Source organism: Anser anser, assembly GCF_964211835.1.
Source record: "Anser anser genome assembly, chromosome: 1".
Taxonomy (NCBI): domain Eukaryota; kingdom Metazoa; phylum Chordata; class Aves; order Anseriformes; family Anatidae; genus Anser; species Anser anser.
Genome location: NC_139720.1, coordinates 80,709,564 through 80,733,084, shown reverse-complemented (window position 1 = coordinate 80,733,084; position 23,521 = coordinate 80,709,564). Strand labels below are relative to the sequence as shown.

The window sequence follows — 23,521 nt, the reverse complement described above, 5'->3', positions numbered from 1 at the left end:
AGTCCAACCTCTGACCTAACACTAACAAGTCCTCCACTAAACCATATCACTAAGGGCTACATCTAAACGTCTTTTAAAGACCTCTAGGGATGGCGACTCAACCACCTCCCTGGGCAGCCCATTCCAACGCCTAACAACCCTTTCAGTAAAGAAGTTCTTCCTAAAATCCAACCTAAACCTCCCCTGGCACAACTTTAGCCCATTCCCCCTCGTCCTGTCACCAGGCACGTGGGAGAATAGACCAACCCCCACCTCTCTACAGCCTCCTTTAAGGTACCTATAGAGAGCGATGAGGTCTCCCCTGAGCCTCCTCTTCTCGAGGCTAAACAACCCCAGCTCCCTCAGCCGCTCCTCGTAAGACTTGTTCTCCAGACCCCTCACCAGCTTCGTTGCCCTTCTCTGGACTCTCTCGAGCACGTCCATGTCCTTCTTGTAGCGAGGGGCCCAAAACTGCACACAGTACTCAAGGTGCGGCCTCACCAGAGCCGAGTACAGGGGCACAATCACCTCCCTAGACCTGCTGGCCACACTGCTTCTTATGCAAGCCGGGATGCTGTTGGCCTTCTTGGCCACCTGAGCACACTGCTGGCTCATATTCAGCCGACTATCAACCAGTACTCCCAGGTCCTTCTCGGCCAGGCAGCTTTCCAGCCACTCATCTCCCAGCCTGTAGCTCTGCTTGGGGTTGTTACGCCCCAGGTGCAGGACCCGGCACTTGGCCTTGTTGAACTTCATACAGTTGACCTCAGCCCATCGCTCCAGCCTATCCAGATCCTCCTGCAGAGCCTTCCTTCCCTCGAGCAGATCGACACACGCACTTAGCTTGGTGTCATCTGCAAACTTACTGAGGGTGCACTCGATCCCCTCATCCAGGTCATCGATAAAGATATTAAAGAGGACCGGCCCCAGCACTGAGCCCTGGGGGACTCCACTAGTAACTGGCCTCCAACTGGATTTGGCTCCATTCACCACAACTCTTTGGGCCTGGCCATCCAGCCAGTTTTTAACCCAACAAAGCGTATGCCAGTCCAAGCCACGAGCAGCCAGTTTCTTGAGGAGAATGTTGTGGGGAACGGTGTCAAAAGCCCTACTGAAGTCAAGGTAGACCACATCCACAGCCTTCCCCTCATCCACCAAGCACCTCACTTGGTCATAGAAGGAGATCAGGTTCGTCAAGCAGGACCTACCTTTCATAAACCCATGCTGACTGGGCCTGATCGCCTGCTTGCCCTGCAAGTGCCGCGTGATGACACTCAAGATAATCTGCTCCATGATCTTCCCTGGCACTGAGGTCAAACTAACAGGCCTATAGTTCCCCGGGTCTACCCTCCGGCCCTTCTTGTAGATGGGCGTCACGTTTGCTAGCCGCCAGTCGACTGGAACCTCCCCTGATAGCCAGGACTGCCGATAAATGATGGAAAGCGGCTTGGCCAGCTCCTCCGCCAGTTCGCTCAGTACCCTCGGGTGGATCCCATCCGGCCCCATCGACTTGCGTACATCCAACTGTCGTAGCAGGTCGCCAACCATTTCCTCATGGATAGCGAGGGCCACATCCTGCTCCCCATCCCCTTCCACGAGCTCAGGGTACCAGGTATCCAGAGAACAACCGGTCTTGCCGCTAAAGACTGAGGCAAAGAAAGCATTGAGCACCTCAGCCTTTTCCTCATCTTTTGTAACTAAGTTTCCCCCCGCATCCAGTAAAGGATGGAGATTCTCCTTAGTCCTCCTTTTTGTGTTGATGTATTTGTAAAAACGTTTGTTGTTATCTTTAATGGCAGTAGCCAGATTGAGCTCCAGATGAGCTTTGGCCTTTCTAATTTTGTCCCTGCACAGCCTCGCAACATCTTTATAGTCCTCCTGAGTAGCCCGCCCTCTTTTCCAAAGATTATAAACCCTCCTTTTTCTCCTAAGCTCGAGCCACAACTCTCTGCTCAGCCAGGCCAGTCTAGTTCCGCGTCCGCTCGTCTTTGGGCACGTGGGGACAGACCGCTCCTGAGCCATTAAGGTTTCCTTCTTGAGGAGCGCCCAGCCTTCCTGGACTCCTTTGCCCTTCAGAACCTCCTCCCAAGGGACTCTGCCAACCAGTGTCCTGAACAGCTCAAAGTCAGCCCTCCGGAAGTCCAAGACAGCGGTTTTACTGGTCCCCTTCCTGACTTCGCCAAGAATAGAGAACTGATAGTAGTATTTTTAGTATTTTTAGTAGCTAAAAATAAAAATTCTTCTAATTACCTATAGGACATTATTTTCTTTTCAGGTTTAGTAAAGTATGAAGGACAGTTATGTTGTTCTAAAAAGTGTACAATTTATGCAGAATTGTTACAAGCAAAGCTGGGAAAACTCAGGCTTGGATCACACCCGCTACGGCTAGAATTATATTTAATGCACAAAGATTCTCCAATCCGTCATTTACTTTAAGGCATTCAGACACCTACATACAGGTCTTTCAGTTTCTCTAGAGCCAAAGCAGCCCTAAGACCCAGGAATAAATCTGGGCTTTGGATGAAGATCATAGAATCATAGAACCAGAACGCTGATAGAAATAATAATTATTTGAGGGTCTACTGAAATTCAAAGGAATAGGTGTGGTTCTGATGGAGCTTGAGGTGCCCCTATACACACTGTTTTTATTTTTGCCTCAGTAGACTTCTGTATATGTTACGAGATATGAATAGAATAAGGAAAATACTTTCATATGAGCCTCTTTGCCTGCTTTCATTAAAATATCCTCTTGGAATTTGCACATTTATTTCTTGTTGAGCAGACATCACCATATAGGTATAGTTATTTTATTTTATTTTCTCACATTTTGAAATTGTCTCAAACCAACATGAACAAGGACAAGTAAATTTAAAATGGAAATTCTCTTATATACCAGAGGTTATTATGTGTGATACATGAAAAAATGCAGAGCAAACTGAAATTATTAATGTCATCAAATCGTTATTTGATTTTCTGTGTTGTTGCTGTCACAAAGAAAAGAAAAAAGAAAAGAAAAAAGAGAAGAGAAGAGAAGAGAAGAGAAGAGAAGAGAAGAGAAGAGAAGAGAAGAGAAGAGAAGAGAAAAAAGAAAAAAGAGAAGAGAAAAAAGAAAAAAGAGAAGAGAAAAAAGAGAAAAGAGAAAAGAGAAAAGAGAAAAGAGAAAAGAGAAAAGAGAAAAGAGAAAAGAGAAAAGAGAAAAGAGAAAAGAGAAAAGAAAAAAGAAAAAAGAAAAAAGAAAAAAGAAAAAAGAAAAAAGAAAAAAGAAAAAAGAAAAAAGAAAAAAGAAAAAAGAAAAAAGAAAAAAGAAAAAAGAAAAAAGAAAAAAGAAAAAAGAAAAAAGAAAAAAAAAAGGGCAGGGCAGGGCAGGGCAGGGCAAGGGCAGGGAAAGGGAAGGGAAAGGGCAGGGAAGAGCATGGAAGGGTAGGGAAGGGCAGGGAAGGAAAAGGGAAGGAAAAGAGAAGAGTAGGGAAGGGAAGGGGAGGGAAGGGAAGGGCAGGGCAGGGCAGGGCAGGAGAAGGGCAGGAGAAGGGAAGGAGAAGGGAAGGAGAAGGGCAGGAGAAGGGCAGGAGAAGGGCAGGAGAAGGGAAGGAGAAGGGAAGGAGAAGGGAAGGAGAAGGGAAGGAGAAGGGAAGGAAAGGAAAAAAGAAAAAAGGGCAGGGCAGGGCAGGGCAGGGCAAGGGCAGGAAAAGGGAAGGGCAGGGAAAGGGAAGGGCAGGGACAGGTGGGAAGGGCAGGGAAAGGGCAGGGCACGAAAAGGGAAGGGAAGGGAAGGGAAGGGAAGGGAAGGGAAGGGAAGGGAAGGGAAGGGAAGGGAAGGGAAGGGAAGGGAAGGGAAGGGAAGGGAAAAAAGAAAAGAAAAGAAAAAAGGAAAGGGAAAGGGAAAGGGAAAGGGAAAGGGAAAGGGAAAGGGCAGGAAAGGAAAGGGCAGGAAAGGGCAGGAAAGCGCAGGAAAGGGCAGGAAAGCGCAGGAAAGGGCAGGAAAGCACAGGAAAGGAAAGCGCAGGAAAGGAAAGGGCAGGAAAGGAAAGGGCAGGAAAGGAAAGGGAAGGGCAGGGAAGGGAAGGAAAAAAGAAAAAAGGGCAAGGCAGGGCAGGGCAGGGCAAGGGCAGGTCAAGGGCAAGGGCAGGGCAAGGGCAGGGAAAGGGAAGGGCAAGGAAAGGGAAGGGCAGGGACAGGTGGGAAGGGCAGGGAAAGGGCAGGGAAGGGCAGGGAAGGGCAGGAAAGGGCAAGGGAAGGGAAGGGAAGGGAAGGGAAGAAAAAGGGCAGGGCAGGAAAAGGGCAGGGCAGGAAAAGGGCAGGAAAGGAAAGGAAAAAAGAAAAAAGGGCAGGGCAAGGGCAGGGCAAGGTGCAGGGCAAGGTGCAGGGCGGGGAGGGGGAGGGGGAGGGGGAGGGGAGGGGGAGGGGAGGGGGGGAGGGGGAGGGGGAGGGGAGGGGGGAGGGGGGAGGGGGGTGGGGGGAGGGGAGGGGAGGGGAGGGGAGGGGAGGGGAGGGGAGGGGAGGGGAGGGGAGGGGAGGGGAGGGGAGGGGAGGGAAGGGAAGGGAAGGGAAGGGAAGGGAAGGGAAGGGAAGGGAAGGGAAGGGAAGGGAAGGGAAGGGAAGGGAAGGGAAGGGAAGGGAAGGGAAGGGAAGGGAAGGGAAGGGAAGGGAAGGGAAGGGAAGGGAAGGGAAGGGAAGGGAAGGGAAGGGAAGGGAAGGGAAGGGAAGGGAAGGGAAGGGAAGGGAAGGGAAGGGAACCGACCGGCTCCGGGGCAGACGCGTGCTGCAGCGGAGCGCGGGATCGGGACAGGCAGGGCTATTTTTCGGGCATCGAGCCTACGTGAGGGAGCCGCCAGGCACCGGCAGCCCTCGTGAGGGAGGCTGACGAGGCGTAGGTGGAGCCAGTAGCGTCAGCGACAGCTCCTCCCCCCGGCCGTTCAAAGGCAGCCCTTAGGGAGCGCGGCGACCAGGGCCGGCAAACAGGGAGTGACGCGGGGGGAGTGACGCGGCAGTTAGCGAGGCAGTTAGCGCGGGCAGGAAGGGCGGAGCGCTCACACCCGCCCATAGGGACAACTCCTCCAACGGCACTCTCCCGTCAGCTGGGCGGCAATGGTCTCCACCAGGCACGGTGCTTTCTCTAGGAAGTCAGTACACACCCAGACCGACTGCCCGTCCAAACACGCGGCAGTTCAGGTCTCCGGGTGCGGGGAGTGTCTGAGCCTCTTGCTGCCATCGGCGGGAGGCAGAGAGACTGCTTGCGTGAGGTGCAAGCAGGTGGACGACCTGGTCCGCATGGTGGCGGAACTCAAGGAGGAGGTGCAGAGGTTGAGGGATATCAGGGAGTGCGAGCGGGAGATAGACTGGTGGAGCAACTCCCTGCAGGACCGGAGGGAGAGGGACCAGGGTGGGACGCTCCAAAGGGGGGAGGACCCCCTGCCCTGTCGCCATCGGGCAGTGGGAGGGGACCTGCGAGTTGAGGAGGAATGGAGACAGGTCCCTGCTCGACCTCGCAGGAGATGCCCTCCCCTTCCGGTGCCGCCTTCCCAGGTGCCCTTGAACAATAGGTTTGAGGCCCTGGAGCTTGAGAGACCGGTGGGTGAGGATGAGGTAGGAAGCCTACCCAGGAGGATGCCTGAGGTGAGGAAGTTGACTCCACGCCTCAGGACTGCCTCCACCAAGAAAGAAAGAAGGGTGATTGTTGTGGGCGACTCCCTCCTCAGGGGAACGGAGGGCCCTATTTGTCGGCCTGACCCCACACATAGGGAAGTCTGCTGCCTCCCTGGGGCCAGGGTCAGAGACATTACCAGGAAGCTTCCCAACCTGGTTCGCCCCTCTGACTATTACCCGCTTTTGATAGTCCAGGCTGGCAGTGACAATGTTGAAAAGAGAAGCCTCAAGGCTATCAAACAGGACTATAGGGGGCTGGGACGATTGGTGGAGGGAGCGGGAGTGCAGGTGGTGTTTTCGTCCATCCCTACGGGGGAAGGGAGAGGCACGGAGAGGACACGGAAAGCTCACGTGGTTAATAGGTGGCTCAGAGGCTGGTGCCAGCACAGAAATTTTGGTTTTTTTCACCATGGGGAGCTTTACTTGGCACCCGGCCTGACGGCCCCAGACGGGTCCCTATCTCCAAGGGGAAAACGGATCCTAGGCCAGGAGCTGGCGGGGCTCATAGAGAGCGCTTTAAACTAGGTAAGAAGGGGGACGGGGCTCAAACAAGGCTTGTTGGAGCTGTGCCGGGGGAAACAATGGCTAGGCCGGGGAAGAAGGCGATGGCCCAGCTGAAGTGCATCTACACTAATGCACGCAGCATGGGTAACAAACAGGAGGAGCTGGAAGCCATCGTGCAGCAGGCAGGCTACGACTTGGTTGCCATCACGGAGACGTGGTGGGACCGCTCCCACGACTGGAGTGCTGTAATGCCTGGCTATCGGCTCTTCAGGAGGGACAGGCAGCACAGAGGGGGTGGTGGCGTGGCTCTCTACATTAGAGAATCTTTTGATGTTGTGGAACTCCAGGCTGGGAATGATAAGGTTGAATCCCTGTGGGTTAGGATCCGCGGGAAGGCCAGCAAGGCTAGCATCCTGGTCGGGGTCTGTTATAGACCGCCGAACCAGGATGAGGAGACGGATGAGGAGTTTTATAGGCAACTGACAGAAGTTGCAAAATCGTCGGCGCTTGTCCTCATGGGGGACTTCAACTTCCCGGACATATCCTGGAAACACAACACGGCACAGAGAAAGCAGTCTAGGAGGTTTCTGGAGAGCGTGGGAGATAGCTTCCTGACGCAGCTGGTCAGTGAACCTACCAGGGGTGGTGCCCCGCTAGACCTTCTCTTCACAAACAGAGAAGGACTGGTGGGAGATGTGGTGGTCGGAAACTGTCTTGGGCAGAGTGACCACGAAATGGTAGAGTTCTCTATTCTTGGTGAGACCAGGAAGGGGACCAGTAAAACTGCTGTATTGGACTTCCGGAGGGCTGACTTTGAGCTGCTCAGGACGCTGGTTGGCCGAGTCCCTTGGGAGGCGGTTCTGAAGGGCAGAGGAGTCCAGGAAGGCTGGGCGCTCCTCAAGAAGGAAATCGTGATGACACAGGAGCGGTCCGTCCCCACGTGTCCAAAGACGAGCCGGCGTGGAGGAAGACCGGCCTGGCTCAACAGAGAGTTGCGGCTTGTGCTTAGCAGAAAAAAGAGGGTTTACAATCTTTGGAAAAAAGGGCGGGCCACTGAGGAGGACTACAAGGATGTAGCAAGGCTGTGCAGGGAGAAAATTAGAAAGGCCAAAGCTCATCTGGAGCTCAACCTGACTACTGCCGTTAAAGACAACAAAAAATCCTTTTACAAATATATCAACGCGAAACGGAGGACTAAGGAGAATCTCCATCCTTTACTGGATGCGAGGGGAAACCTAGTTACTAAGGATGAGGAAAAAGCTGAGGTGCTTAATGCCGCCTTTGCCTCAGTCTTTAGCGGCAGTACCGGTTGTTCTCTGGATACCCAGTGCCTTGAGCTGGTGGAAGGGGATGGGGAGCAGGATGTGGCCTTCGCTATCCATGAGGAAATGGTTGGCGACCTGCTACGGAGCTTGGATGTGCGCAAGTCGATGGGGCCGGATGGGATGCACCCGAGGGTACTGAGCGAACTGGCGGAGGAGCTGGCCGAGCCGCTTTCCATCACTTATCGGCAGTCCTGGCTATCGGGGGAGGTCCCAGTTGACTGGCGGCTAGCCAATATGACGCCCATCTATAAGAAGGGCCGCAGGGCAGACCCGGGGAACTATAGGCCTGTCAGTTTGACCTCAGTGCCAGGAAAGCTCATGGAGCAGATTATCTTGAGGGTCATCACGCGGCACTTGCAGGGCAAGCAGGCGATCAGGCCCAGTCAGCATGGGTTTATGAAAGGCAGGTCCTGCTTGACGAACCTGGTCTCCTTCTATGACCAAGTGACGCGCTTGGTGGATGAGGGGAAGGCTGTGGATGTGGTCTACCTTGACTTCAGTAAGGCTTTTGACACCGTTCCCCACAACATTCTCCTCAAGAAACTGGCTGCTCGGGGCATGGACTGGCGTACGCTTCGCTGGGTTAGAAACTGGCTGGATGGCCAGGCCCAAAGAGTTGTGGTGAATGGAGTCAAATCCAGTTGGAGGCCAGTCACTAGTGGTGTCCCCCAGGGCTCGGTACTGGGGCCGGTCCTCTTTAATATCTTTATCGATGATCTGGATGAGGGCGTCCAGTGCACCCTCAGTAAGTTTGCAGATGACACCAAGCTAAGTGCGTGTGTCGATCTGCTTGAGGGCAGGAAGGCTCTGCAGGAGGATCTGGATAGGCTGGAGCGATGGGCTGAGGTCAACTGTATGAAGTTCAACAAGGCCAAGTGCCGGGTCCTGCACCTGGGGCGCAACAACCCCATGCAGAGCTACAGGCTGGGAGATGAGTGGCTGGAAAGCTGCCTGGCCGAGAAGGACCTGGGAGTATTGGTGGATAGTCGGCTGAATATGAGCCAGCAGTGTGCCCAGGTGGCCAAGAAGGCCAACAGCATCCTGGCCTGCATAAGAAGCAGTGTGGCCAGCAGGTCTAGGGAAGTGATTGTGCCCCTGTACTCGGCTCTGGTGAGGCCGCGCCTCGAGTACTGTGTTCAGTTTTGGGCCCCTCGCTACAGGAAGGACATGGACGTGCTCGAGCGAGTCCAGAGAAGGGCGACCAAGCTGGTGAGGGGTCTGGAGAACAAGTCTTACGAGGAGCGGCTGAGGGAGCTGGGCTTGTTCAGCCTGGAGAAGAGGAGGCTCAGGGGCGACCTTATCGCTCTCTACAGTTACCTTAAAGGAGGCTGTAAAGAGGTGGGGGTTGGTCTGTTCTCCTACGTGCCTGGTGACAGGACGAGGGGGAATGGGCGAAAGTTGCGACAGGGGAGTTTTCGGTTGGATGTTAGGAAGTGCTTCTTTACCGAAAGAGTTATTAAGCATTGGAACGGGCTGCCCAGGGAGGTGGTGGAGTCACCATCCCTGGAGGTCTTTAAAAGACGTTTAGATGTAGAGCTTAGGGATATGGTTTAGTGGAGTACTTCGTGTTAGGTCGGAGGTTGGACTCGATGATCTTGAGGTCTCTTCCAACCTAGAAATCTGTGATACTGGGAAAGGAAAGGAAAGGAAAAAAGAAAAAAGGGCAGGGCAAGGGCAGGGAAAGGGAAGGGCAGGGGCAGGTGGGAAGGGCAGGGAAGGGCAGGGAAAGGGCAAGGGAAGGGCAGGGAAGGAAAAGGGAAGGAAAAGGGCAGGGCAGGAAAAGGGAAGGGAAGAGAAGAGAAGAGAAAAGAAAAAAGAAAAGAAAAAAAGGAAAAGAAAGGGAAAGGGAAGGGCGGGAAAGGGAAGGGCAGGAAAGGAAAGGGCAGGAAAGGAAAGGAAAAAAGAAAAAAGGGCAGGGCAAGGGAAGGGCAGGGCAGGAAAAGGGCAGGGAAGGGCAGGGCAGGAAAAGGGCAGGGAAGGGCAGGGCAGGAAAAGGGCAGGGCAGGAAAGGAAAGGAAAAAAGAAAAAAGGGCAGGGCAAGGACAGGGAAAGGGAAGGGCAGGGACAGGTGGGAAGGTCAGGGAAAGGGCAGGGAAGGTCAGGGAAAGGTCAAGGGAAGGGCAGGGAAGGAAAAGGGAAGGAAAAGGGAAGGGCAGGGAAGGGCAGGGCAGGGCAGCGAAGGGCAGCGAAGGGAAGGGAAGGGAAAGTAAAGGGCAGGGCAGGAAAGGGCTGGGCAGGGAAGGAAAGGAAAGGAAAAAAGAAAAAAGGGCAGGGCAGGGCAGTGCAAGGGCAGGGAAAGGAAAGGGCAGGGAAAGGGAAGGGCAGGGACAGGTGGGAAGGGCAGGGAAGAGCAGGGAAAGGGCAAGGGAAGGGCAGGGAAGGAAAAGGGAAGGGAAGGAAAAGGGCAGGGCAGGAAAGGAAAGGAAAGAGTGAAAACATTCAGAAGAGAGCTGAGGTTTATAAGAATCAGTCTTCTGGGTCATCATCTTCAGAGTTGTTATGATTGACTTTTCACTTATACAGGACAACCACATTTATATTTAGGTCACCTATGAAATGTTTATTCATCCACCTGCTCCCTTTCTGGAAAGAAGTAGACACAGACTGGATCCATGTTTTTGGGTTATTTGGACCCAATAGAATGTGCATATGAAATACAACTGACAACACACTGGATTCCTGGAGTCTCAGAACCAGTGAATCACAGAATGTTTGAGGTCTGAAAGGAGCTTCTGGAGGCCATCTGGTCCAAAACCCCTGCTCAATAAGGGCCAACTAAAGCAGGTTGTCCAGGACCATGTCCATATGGCTTTTGATTATCTCCAAGAAGGGAGACTCCACAATCACTCTGGGCAACCTGTCTCAGTGCTCAGTCACCTGCACAGTAAATACTTGCTTCCTGATGTTGACAAAGAACCTCCTGTGTTCCAGTGTGTGCCCATTGTTCCTTGTCCTGTCAATGGGCACCACTGAAAAGAGCCTGGCTACATCTTCTTTGTACCCTTCCTTCAGGTGTTTATAAACACTGATAGGATCCCCCCTGAGCCTTCTTTTTTCTAGGCTAAACAGTCCCAGATTTCTTAGCCTCTCCTGATAGGAGACATGCTTCAGTCCCTTGATCATCTTTGTGGCCTTTCATTGCACTTTCTCCAGTATGTTTATATCTCTCTTGTACTGAGATAATGGGGGCAGAAGAAATGTAGAGAAGTTTTTAAGCACCTGAAGGATTATGTAAATTGTTCATCCTACTGAAGGTAAACATAACAACCCCTCAGACAGTCTAGAATCATATCATAGAATCATACCATAGAATGGCTTGGGTTGGAAGGGACCTTAAGAATCTCGTTCCACCCCCACTGATATTGGAAGGGATGCCACCCACTAGATCAGGTTGCCCAGGGCCTCATCCAACCTGGCCTTGAACACCTCCAGGGATGGGGCTTCCACAACTTCTCTGGGCAACCTATTCCAGTACCTCAGCACCCTCTGAGTGAAGGATTTCCTCCTAACCTCTAATCTAAATCTCCCCTCTTTTAGTTTAAAAACATTCCCCCTTGTCCTGTCATTGTCTGCCCAAGCAAAAAGTTATTCTTCCTTTTTTTATAAGCCTCCTTTAATTATTGAAAAGCTGCAGTAAGTTCACCACTAAACCTTCTCTTCAAGCTGAACATCCGCAGCTCTGTCAGCCTTTCTTCATAGGAGAGGTGTTCCAATCCTCTGATCATCTTCGTCGCCCTCCTCTGGACCCCTTATAACAGATCCACATCCTTCTTGTGCTGGGTGCCCCAGACCTGGATGCAGTACTCCAAGTGAGGTCTCACAAGGGCAGAGCCGAGGGGGACAATCACCTCTCTCGACCTGCTGTTGTCTTTCTGGGCTGCAAGGGCACACTGCTGGCTCATGTCAAGATTTTCGTCCAATAGAACCCCAAGTCCTTCTCTGCAGGGCTGCTGTCAATGAGTTCTTCTCCCACTCTGTAGTCCTGTCTGGGATTGCCCCGACCCAGGTGCAGCACCTTGCACTTAGAACCTCATTAGGTTCACATGAGCCCACTTCTCAAGCTTGTCCAAGTCCCTTTAGATGGCATCCCTTCCTTCTGTTATATCAACTGCACCACTCAGCTTGGTGTCATCTGCAAATTTGCTGAGGGTGCACTCTGTCCCACTGTCTATGATGTTGATAAAGATATTCAACAGTACCGGTCCCAGGACTGATCCCTGAGAGGCACCACTCATCACCAGCCTCCACTTGGACATAGAGCCATTGACCACCACTCTCTGGGTTCAGCCTTCAAGTCAATTCCTTATCCACTGAATGGTCCACCCATCAAATCCATCTCTCTCCAATTTGGAGATCAGGATGCCTTGTGGGACCTTGTCAAGGGCCTTACTAAGTCCAGGTAGATGACATTAGTCAGTCTTCCCTTGTCAACTGATGCAGTCACTCCACTGTGGAAGGCCACCGTGTCTGTTACCAGTTCACCTTTCTCATCCATCAGAGGGGGTACACTTTCCTCGACTTTTCTTTTCTCAGCAATGTACCTGTAGAATTTCTTCTTGTTATTTTTTGCATCCCTTGCCAAGCTCAGTTTCATCTGATGGTGCATGGGAGGTGCACAGAAGTTTTGGTGGTGCATGGGAGACGCACAGAAATACTGGCGTGAGATCTGAGTTTGCTGCCACATATACATGTCACCACACACTGCCAGAAGAAGAAGCCAGCTCAGTCTTGAAAGCTGTGGACCAGCAATAGGCATTTGCCTCGCTACAGGGTTTATTGTGTTGGGGTGCTGCCCTGTTGACATTTCTAACTTGCTCCAGCTCTGGAGGCCTATTTCTCAGAGCCAGTTTAGGAGTTGCTGCAGGGCACTCAGTGGGTGGTGGAGACGAGACCCTGGTGCTGCACAGAATTCTCACTGATATGTGTCACCAGAAACATCAATTTAGGCCATATAAGGATTAGGTTTGAGACAACCATTTGAAAAGCAGGACCCTTGTCAAGAGGCTGGTGAGCCAAGATTCAAGACAAGTCATACGAGGGGGATGGGCTAGGCCTAGGAAGACTTTATCAGATCAGATTTGTATCCCTTCTGGTTTATTTCTGACTGTGGGCAATGCCAGTTATTTCAAAAGAAATTCAGCTGTAGACTACTGCAATTTATCCCCAGGGAAAGCCTAGTTTAATATTTTTTGCTTGAGTCTTGAACAGAAGATTTATATCTATTTGAAAAAATGCTGATACACATTTAAGTTTTTGGACAACATGCTCTCCAGTCCCAAGGGAAATGCATTCTGGAAAGCTCTGGAAGGGATGGTGGAGGCCTCAGAAAGACTCTTTCAGTCTCAAGCCTCAGGGTTATGGGACGAGCTTATATAAGAGCAAAGTCACTTTGGGCTTTGCAGGCTTAGGCTAGAAACAGAAATATTTCCAGAAAGATACAAAATTCACATCTTCTGTTGTGTTAAAGGACAGTTTCTTTTCTTCAGACAGCGTTTTCTCCCCTGTAAAACTGAGGACTGATGACCACGTGTTATGGTTTAACCTGGCAGGCAACCAAAAACCACATAGCCACTCACTCACTCTCATCAGGTGGAATGGGAAAGAAAATCAGAAAGGTAAAAGTGAGAGAACTCATGGGTTGAGATGAAGACAGTTGCACAGAAAGCTGCATGAGCAAGCTAAGCGAAACAAGGAATTCATCCACTGCTTATCTTCATCAGGCAGATGTTCAGCCATTTCTAGGAAAGAAGGGCCCATCACACATGTAACCATTTCCTGGGAAGATAAATGCCATCTCTGCAAGTGTCCCCCCCTTATTCCTTCTTTCCCCCAAGTTTTATTGCTGAGTATGACACCATATGATATGGGATATCCCTTGGGTCCATTTGAGTCAGCTGTCCCCCTAGCTTCTTGTGCACACACAGCCTCCTCGCTGGCAGGACAGCATGAGAAGCAAGAAAGTTTTTGACCATGTAAGCACTGCTCTGCAACAACTAAAACACCGATATGTTATGCGCACTATTTTCACCCTAAAGCCGAAACACAGCAGCATATCAGAAAATTAATTCTTTCCAAACATAAGACAGAACACACCTTCAGTTCCCACACCTCCCAGGGAACACCCAGCACCTTCCAAGAAGTTTCATTCACTGGTCAGTCCCTCTCCACCCTGCTAAAACCTGAGTGTCCCTGTAAAGCAGTAGACCAGAAAAATGGTGATGTACCTCAGATGAATCCTCTCAACCTGCTTCCTCCTTCAGAAACACTCAGCTAACTGAAGATTTATTAGACTGTCAGGGAAAAACAAGGTGTTCAGGAGACCCTCCTGATCCCATCCTCAAACTCATTAACTTTCTGCTTTCCAAAGTGCCCTAGTGGTGGCATATTAACAAAGACATGTAATTGGTAAATGAAATTGATTACACAACTGTTTGAATGAGGCAAATTGTCCATCTCTAGAGAAAAGGTATAATTTTCTACTGTGCATAAATCAAATACAGGTCTCTTAAAAGCATTAGGTAACTAGAGAGCATTTCAAATTGGCTGCAAAGTGCTGGACAAAGCACTTGACAGAAGGAAGGGTTTGGACACAAATGACCTTAGCAGCTCTTTTCTATCTCCAGTTTCTATGATTCCATGAATTTTAATTCTATGTTGCACAATTTAATAAGTGTTTGCAAAGAGCTGCAGAAAATTGATTTCCATTTTCTCTTGTAGACAGATCTTTTCCATCATCTGTTAGCTGTGAGGGTGCTGATGTACAGTTTAACTGTTTCTACGGAAACGTTCACGTAAAATTGATTTGAGTTTTTCTAAAGAACTGCACATTATGGCATCACAGATAGAAAAAAACTCTCAGAGGTAGTCCTAAGAAAACCCCAACCCCCTCTTCAGTAAAACAATCTGATTCTCACCACTTTGAAAGACTACTCAATATCTTATCCTTTAATCATCCTAATATCTTCATATGTCTGGATTTGAATTGCTACAGACTGTCAGTTCCCAAGGAATCAATTCCTTTACCCACTTACTCCACTCATAATAGCCAATTTACTAATGACTAGTTTTGCCTTTTCCTTCTTAGTTAGAGGAGTAATGTATTTCTAGGCTATTTTTGGAAACAGAGAACAATTCTTTTTCCTCCTGCCCTTGCAGCAGTGTTACTGTTACACCTTCCACTCCTGCTTGTCCTTAAAGAGGCCCTCCAAGCTTGTTCTGAACTGTTACTTTGTTCTGGTTCCTTCCTATTTTGCAGTTGCTCCTGAAGCTATAATGACTGTATAGAGAGAAAGAATTCTCAGTGGCTGGCCATATAAATTCCTAAATTATGAGCCTGTATATTCATGTATGTCCATGACTTCATATAGTTTACATTTTATTGCCTGTACATCCCTTATCTTTTCTGTTTACTGCATCATGATACTCATTTCCTTTTTTTTTTTTTTTTTTTTTTTTTGGTATATGTGGTCAACATCTGCCTTGTCCATTCTAGTGCTTCAGACCTGGTGTGTTCTAGCATGAGAATCTGATATAGTCCATTGGCAGAGCTTTCATGCCTAGGTCAGTCAATGTTTCCGTTATAAATAACAGATTTCATGATTTAACAATTCTTGTGAAAAAAAAAAAAAGAGAGACATACTATTCATGTTTCTAATGCTACTTCTGGACATTTTTCACCCCCACAAATTCTCTCTTATGGAAGAAACAAAGGAACTGGTGGTATGTTTGATCTTTCTGTGGCAAGTCATACTTTATAGGATTGGTCTGTAAGGTACACAAGTGCTCCGTGTTACATGGTGATGGATATTTAGAGTGCTATGTTCTTTCATTCCCAATAAACTAAAACCCTATCACCTGTGACAGCTGTGAAATAGAACTTGTAATGCCCCATTTATTACCATATTATTTTTTTTCCCAACTGAGCTATTACTCTTAAATGATTAATGCTCTTCATCAGATTCTTATGTTTTGCTTTTTTTTTTTCTTCTCTACATTACATTTATTTTCTTTTACAGTCTAATATTGTATAAAACCTAACAAGATCCCAGACACAAAGTCCCTTCAATCTTCTAAGGTCTCTAAAAAGGCCCAAGAATCTCAGCTGTCTAAGATTTCCATCAGTATTAAGATTTTAACTCCACTAGATTATCCTAATATAAATGATTAATTCAGTCTTGTTCATTAGTCCACAAAGGTAACCACTCCCACCATTCATTATAACATAAATTTAGACAAGAGGATTAGGACCTTCATTAGCACCGATTAACTCACAGAAAGACAAAGTGAATAGTTTTTGCAAAGAGGCAACAAATAATAATTTGTATTATAAGCTCTTACTTCTGGAGCTGATTTATTTCAACTCCCTGTACCAGAAAGGAGAGCACTATGTTCTGTGAGTGTGCTGAATAAGAAATTCTCCCTAAAAACACAGCATAATATACAAATAAACACTTTGCCACAGGAAGATAGCAGAAGGAATGTGTTGAGACTTGTCTAAAGCCACACAGGGTGTTAGTGTCACAGTCCAGATTAGGATTTTGCAAATCACTCATCATTTCTCTCACTTGACCTGGTATCTGGGTGTTACTCAGAGAATCACAAAGAATCCTGACAAGTTTTACCTTTGTTCCTACCACTGGCACCGAAGTAGGATCTGACAACACATGCATAGAATGAAGATTCTACCCCAGCGTCCTTCCCTTCAGCAGATAACTAAGACAAAAGTAATCTGGCTGAACGGTACAAAAAAATTAGGTGAAAGCTGTAGCATACATTCTGTGTGACTGCAAGATAAGTTGAGACAGGTAGGTCTGCTAAGAAATAAATACAAGCAGGGAGGTGGTCTTGACACATGTTACTGCTACCATCCAGGTGTTTTTTGTTTTGAATTGGTTTGGTTTGATTTTTGGACAGAAAATGGAGTGTGAGGTAGATCTCCAGGATCTATCAGAAAAAGGAAGAGCTTGCCAAACATCAGTAATTCTTTCCATAGCTCTTGGAGAAATTTCATCTGTGATCCCCAGCTATGCATAGGTCAGAAAAACTACTACTACTTATTATTATTATTATTATTTAGCATATATGATAGTGTATTTACATAGGACATCAACTCTCATTGCAAGTCTTGCTTGAAAATCATTATAGTGACTGACTGTGATAATCTTTCCATGCTTGTCATAAAAAGACAAATGATGTAGGTGAAGTGTTAAGCCAAAAGATAAAGCTAAAGGACATTCAAATCACATGTCCTATTCTCTGCATGAACATTACTCTCCTGTCAACAGGATCCAGAATCTGCCTGGTATAATAAGCTCCCTAGAGCTAGCTAGTGATCATCATATCAATTTACCAATACAGTCCCTGTCTCTGATAACACTCTTGTTTCTGGGACATCTATGCCTTGGTTGCCCTTCAGGTAGATGTAATGACCTAAGCTTCCTTGTAACAGAAGGATATGGACAACTGATTCTGGGATCATTTATTTATTTATTTATTTTCCTTTTTTTTCCTAGTTACTTTCTTTAAGAATTTTGTGCTAGATAAAATAACAAAGATAAGGACTTCTTAGATGAAGGATCATACCCACACACTTTTACAGTCAGATCCCATACCATTCCTAGAATCCCTGGAGAGAATTACAAATAAGGCATAGAAAGATAAAGCAAAACTTTTAGAGCATTTCTGTCCTTCATAATTCTTATAATTCCTAAAAGTCTGTGGATTTTGATTACTATCTTCAAGACAAAAGACAAAGTTCCCTTTCCTGTCACTCTCCAGCATATGGTAATAGTTCAGTACTTGTAGCTGAAGAGTATATGCCATTCTTAAAGACTATGTCACTTTTTTTTCCCATATTGCAGGATTTTATTTTCTGTAGCTCCCTCTATGAATAAAAGGGCAAGGATAGATGGCAACAGCTAGCATAACTAGAGATAGTACCTGCCATCACACCAGCACAGCTTGAGAATCATAGGGCACCGTTCCAGACACAGGACTTTGAGACATGCCAACTTTATCCAATTCAATAAATGGTTTAATTCACAGTAATTGCAACATCTAGAGCAGTCTTCACTAACACAAGTAGAATTCCTAATTGGACACAGACCTATCCCCCCAGCTAGATAATGCCTACAAAAGCACTATTTAAAACCAATGGATTACAGTCATTCTCATCGTTCCTCTGAAACTGAGGGTGTGAATCAATTTGAAATTCAGTAAATGTTCCTACCAGCAATGGGCGTCAGAGCCTATGATGTAGTACAGCAAGTGAGAACTAGAGGCAGCAATGAGGCTATGAATGTGAGAAGTCTAAATAAAGAAGATCTAAGCTCAATCAATATTTTGTGTGATCCAGGATGGTTTTTCACATATATATTACACACATATATTACAATTTCATGTATAAAATGCAATTATACTGTTGCACGTAAACATTTGGGGGAATTTTTGCTTCATTTCAAAGGTTTCCAAAATGCTAACCTGGGAAATATTACAGATAAATCATGCAGATAGAGAACCGTCTTAGTTTTCAAAATTGTTTCAACTGCTTTCATGAAAGATACTTTTTTGGCTAGATTAGGTCAAGAGTTATTGGTGAAATGCCATAACAGAGATGTACAAATATTAGATAACCAGAGAGCATTTCAAACAAATATTTCATTACCTCTGCCTTTGCCCCTCTACTCATTGACAACATTTATTTTCGTAGCAACTAATGCATTTTACTCTGATGGTACCCAGTCTGTGCACTGACATATAGAAAAAATGAAGACATTTTAAATAGTAAAACATTAAAACACAGCTGAAGCTGTATAGATTGTTCAGATTTATGATTCTTGCCCAGGGACTGTCACAAGCTAAGTCGCAAATGAGCCCCAAAAATGGTGTGGATTAAGGGGACGTGGAGGGGACTTAGACACTGCTTTCTCACAGAGTCATTCCACACATGAAGCTGAGCAAGCTCAGCACCAATTTCCTAATGAGGTAATGGAGTCACTGATCACTTACAATCACTAAAAATCTAATGCCACCTTTCATAAGACTGGAGAGGGCAAAGAGATTTAGGATTGCAGTGCAGTTAATTACATTCAACCTGCTTAGACTACCCTGCATTTTCAATATTACAGAGTAATATATTTCTGCAAATTGCTGGGTAGTAATTTTAGGAGCTAAAAGGAGGGTTTTACTGTGGCAGATGACTACCAGTTGTTACTTACAAGTTGAGGATAATTATAGAATCACAGAATATCCTGAGTTGGAGGGGACCCACAAGGATCATTGAGTCCAACTCTTGGGTCTGCACAGGACCTCCCAAAAATCAACCTGTATGTCTGAGAGCATTGTCCAAAAGCTTCTTGAATTCCAGCAGGCTTGTTACTGTGACCATTTCCCTGGGGAGCCTGTTTCAGTGCAAAACCTCTCTCTCAGTGAAGAAACTTTTCCTAGTATCTATCCCAAACCTCCCCTGACACTGCTGTTCCCTTGGGTCCTGTCACTGTCCCCAGAGACAGTGCCTGCTCCTCTGCCCCCCACTATGAGGATGCTGCAGGCCACCATGAGGCCTCCCCTCAGCCTCCTCTTCTCTAGGCTAAACAAACCAAGTGACTTCAGCCGCTCCTCATACATCTTACCCTCTAGACCCTTCACAGTCTTTGTTGACCTCCTTTGGATTCTCTCTAATAGTTTTATGTCCTTCTTATATTTTGGCACCCAAAACTGCACACAGTACTCCAGGTGAGGTGCAGAGCAGAGCAGGACAGTCACTTCCCTCAACTGGCTAGCAATACTGTGCTTGATGCACCCCAGCATACAGTTGGCCCTTTTGGCTGCCAGGGCACATCGTTGATTCATATTCAACTTGCTGTCAACCAGAACTCCTAGATCCCTTTCCATGGAAGCTGTTCTCCAGCCTCTTGTTCCTAGTCTGTACATATATCCAGGGTTGCCCCATCCCAGGTCCAGAATCTGGCACTTGCTCTTGTTCAACTTCATATTGTTGGTGACTGACCAGCCCTCTAATCTGTCAAGATCTCTCTGCAAGGCCTCTCTCCCATCAAGGGAGTCAACAGCTCCTCACAATTTATTGTCATCTGCAAACTTGCTTAATATACCTTCAAGTCCTGCATCCAAGCAATTTATGGAAACATTGAAGAGAACTGGCCCTAAAATGGAGCCCTGGAGAACCCCACTAGTGACTGGCTGCCAGCCTGATGCAAACCCATTTACTATAAGCCTTTGAGCCTGACACATCAACTAATTATTCACACATCACATTATGTATTAGTCTAGCTGTATGCTGGACATTTTGTCCAGAAGGATACTGTGAGAAATGGTATTGAAAGCTGTGCTGAAATCCAAAAAGATTACATCAACTAACATCCCTTGGTCAACTAGGTGGTAGTCTTGTCATAAAGGGAAATTAAGTTTGTTAAGCAGGACCTTCCTCTCATTAACCCGTGTTGGCTGTGGCCAATGACTGTGTTGTCTTTCAGGTGTTTTTCAGTAACTCCCAGAATAATCTTCTACATAACTGTAAGAGGCACTGAAGTGAGACTGACAGGCCTGTAATTACCATGGTCTTCTTTTTTGTCCTTGAAAATTGGAACAATGTTTGCCAGCTTCCTGTCAACCAGGACGCCTCCAGATTCCCAAGACAGTTGAAAAATAATTGAGAGATATCTCACGATGACATCAGCCAGCTCTTTTGAGTACCCTGGGATGATCCCATCAAGTATCATACTTACATGCATCCAGCTGGGGCAGCAAATTCCACACAGTCTCAGACCTGGCTGGGAGGTTATCATTACTACAGTCACGGTCCTCCAACTCAGGGCTCTGGTGGTCCCAGGGCCCATCATCTGTGTTGAAGATAGAGGCAAAAAAGGCATTAAGCATCTCTGTTTTGTCTACATCCCTATTTGTGAAGTGACCATCCTCATCAAGTAATGGACCAATGTTATCTCTGGTACTCCTTTTCCTGTCAAGATATATAAAAAAAGCCCCCTTTTTTTTTGTCCCCCACAGTACTGGTCAGCTTCAAATCTAACTGAACTTTGGCAGCATGAATTTTCTCCCTACAATGGCGAACAGCATCTCTGTAGCCCTCCCATGTCGTCTGACCTCATTTCCAGTGGCCATACATTTCCTTTTTCTACCTAAGCTCTAGAAGACAATCCCTGCTTAGCCACACCAACCTGCTCTACCTGCTTGACTTCCAACATTTTGTAATTGCCTGTTCCTGTGCTCTTAAGAGGTGGTACTTAAAAAGTCACCAGCACTGATAGACCCCAATGCCTTCAAATGGAGTTTCCCAGGGGACCTTACTAACTAGTTCCCTGAGCAGCCTGAAGTCTGCTCTCCTCATATCCAGGGCTGAAGTTTTGGTGGCAGTTTTCCTTCTATCACCAAAGATTTTAAACTCAAATACTTCATGGCACTCCCCCTCCAAACATAAATCGTTTAATAGTTGGCCAAATGTTAAATATCAGCCTTATTTTTAGGGGACCAGAGATCTCAAAATTCATAAGTCCTGATACATTTTGTAAAAATGGGCTGTTGGACAGCAGAAAGTGACTCTATTAGTTCTTCACTGAGAGTAATGATGGAGTATGATTTGAGTCTTTGTTAACTATAAGAAAATACACACCAGAGGTCAAGCTTGAGACATAAACCTACGGGAATCAAGACCTTGTTAACTTCACTATAAATAGAACGAATTTCAGTAACCGTTAAAGACTCCTAGCATTTCATGCTGTATGTATGAAGTTGGGAGCTCTGCAGCCAATATTATTGTAATAATAAGCTTTTCTCCTTGTGACTAAAAATAAGAAATGTGAATGTAGATAATGTGGTAAATAGGACACTGAGAACAAGATTGCTTGGGAAACCTGTGATTACAGCAAGAAAAGAACAAAAACTGTAGAGGAAGAAAGAGGATAAGTGAAATAAACGTTTTGTGTGGATTAATATCAAAGTAATCTTATATAAACCTAATAAAAATACTGAAAACTGAAAAGAGAATTAGTAACTTAATATGATAACATGTTGCATGTTTGAGGTAATGTCACATGATAGTAGATCAACTAGCATGTGATATTCTTTATTTGAATCCACACAAAGCAAGCATTGCTTTTAACACTTCAGTTCTGAAACAGTCTAATACTTCACTGTCTTTCTTTCAGTGTACGTAAAATTATGTCTGCATATGTCTGTATTTGTCGGCAAGTATTAAAGCATACTGAATTTGTGTGCCATCTGTGCATTTTCTTACTTGTTCCATCCACGTAGTTTGGAAAGAGCAAAGGGAATGAGTACAAAAAGGTAAGATATTGGATTATTGTTAAGGTATGATTTTCTTTGAAGAAGCAAGATTTGCCACAGAAAGCAGGATTACAGTTGACCGAGGGACTTGGAATTGAATTGAGGAAGGGTGTGTACAAGTATGCTTTTATGAATTTGGTTTCAATGGGACAAATTCGTATGTTCAGGATTATAGTGGATTCAGAGCAGTATTTGCATATCCACATAGCCTCGTATTTCAACATTGTAAAACCCTTACAACTAATTTCCTACCACACAGCTCCGAAAAAAACAGCTCAATATGATTGGAATGTAACAGATGAGAAGAGTGGTTTTTAAAGGCTTCTTGCTGTAGGTTAAGCAGGAGAACAGCAGCTTTTCATCTATTCCTTTGTAGATCTGCAGTGAAGAATTTCAGGGAAGGATATAGATTTAGTGATAAACAAGTGTAGTGGTTAGAACCTCTTGGTCTAATGATATTCTACTTTATTATTTTTATTATTTTTAATGGAGTTTATTCCAAATCATAGTCCAATCATTAATTTGTTTAAGCAGTTTCCACAGTAATTGGCTGTAGCAAACACACAAAGTCTTAAATGGCTGATATGATGGTTCTGCCATTAATTTATAAAAATAAATCACAACTTAGATGTCACTTTGCAGTCCCATATAGGGAATTGATATCCAGCTGGAAAATATGCTGGTTTACTTTTTTTTTTTTTTTTCATAAAGCAATAATGCAATTTGTTTTCAAGGTTGACCAAAACCCCAAGACAGCATAACAGCATCAAGACTGGTTAGCACAAGCTAATGCTTTGGGTCCTTATTGTTTCCAGTGTGGAAAATGGCTTTTGGTGAACTGCACATCACAGAGATCTTCAGAATACCCACACAAACCAGAGACCATATCGTTGGATATCTTTCCAATATAAGGTTATTCCCTGTTTTTAATTTCCTGAAGCTGTATCAATATTTTCTCAAAAACTGGCAACAAGCACCTTCTAGAGCTCTTTGGAAGACAAGAATTTTCCATTTTTATTATCATCTTAGGGGTTTCAGCATTTGTTTTGTTCTGCTGTTTTTGGAAGAAAAAGTGAATTTGAGCAAAAATTGCACTGGAAAACATTTTCCCCTCTTAGGAGAAATTAAAAAAGACCAGCCCCACCACTGCAATGCATATTGAGGGACAGACAGAACAATTGTGCTACTGAGGGGGACTAAGGTTCAAATCCTTGCTTTGACTCTTTGGACCATCTAGATGACTGCCATGTACTCTGGACTACAAAATTAGCCTGTTGTCCTCATTAATAGATTTTAAATTATTTAAATACTCAAAAAAAACAACAGTCAAGAACAGCCTTTCTAAAGTAGCATTGTCCAAACCTCTTCAAATACCTTCACAACCACAATAATCAGTTTGCTGTCAATAAAACTGTAACATCCACAAAACATCCACAAACCCTATATTTGTGTATATAAAATAAACTGAACTTCATAAAACCACTAAAACTGGTAAAAAAAAAGTCTCCTTTGGACCAAGATGAGCTTTTCAACAGCAGATAAATGATAGAAGTATCCATTATTGGCAGAACATTTTTCACCAAATAATAGATCTATTTCTGAGGTGTCAGGGAAACAAATCTTGCACACCTGGAAAACTGACATTTGTTATTCTGTTAGGTAATGAAACATACTGACTTCATAGACATACTGTTTTTACACTTATTACAATCTTTTCACCCATGTGCTGATCTCTCTCTCTGTCACATACA

The 23,521-nt window shown here is 46.0% G+C and overlaps 2 protein-coding genes across 11 annotated transcripts in view; one reads left to right on the top strand and one right to left on the bottom strand.

The window, feature by feature from the left end:
* LOC310899749 (uncharacterized protein) overlaps positions 1-23,521 on the bottom strand; it is a 201,242-nt gene that overhangs the window by 38,795 nt on the left and 138,926 nt on the right. For all 9 annotated transcript variants that reach the window (XR_014584617.1, XR_014584618.1, XR_014584619.1 and 6 more), the window contains one exon: positions 20,195-20,308. Coding sequence is in view for 3 of the 9 variants with exons in the window: in XM_083836628.1 (XP_083692754.1) it covers positions 20,195-20,308 (114 nt within the window). In the remaining 6 variants the exon portion in view is untranslated. The remainder of the gene's footprint in view (positions 1-20,194; positions 20,309-23,521) is intronic.
* On the top strand, positions 4,496-22,979 carry LOC310899732 (uncharacterized protein). 2 transcript variants are annotated; one of them, XM_083836560.1, is made up of 2 exons: positions 4,496-5,592; positions 20,475-22,491. In XM_083836560.1, the coding sequence occupies exons 1-2, from the start codon at positions 5,065-5,067 to the stop codon at positions 20,607-20,609; spliced, it is 663 nt and encodes a 220-aa protein (XP_083692686.1). In that variant the 5' UTR covers positions 4,496-5,064; the 3' UTR covers positions 20,610-22,491. The 2 variants fall into 2 exon arrangements, with proteins under 2 accessions (XP_083692686.1, XP_083692687.1); XM_083836561.1 differs by lacking the exon at positions 20,475-22,491 and adding an exon at positions 22,505-22,979 and having other exon boundaries at positions 4,498-5,592.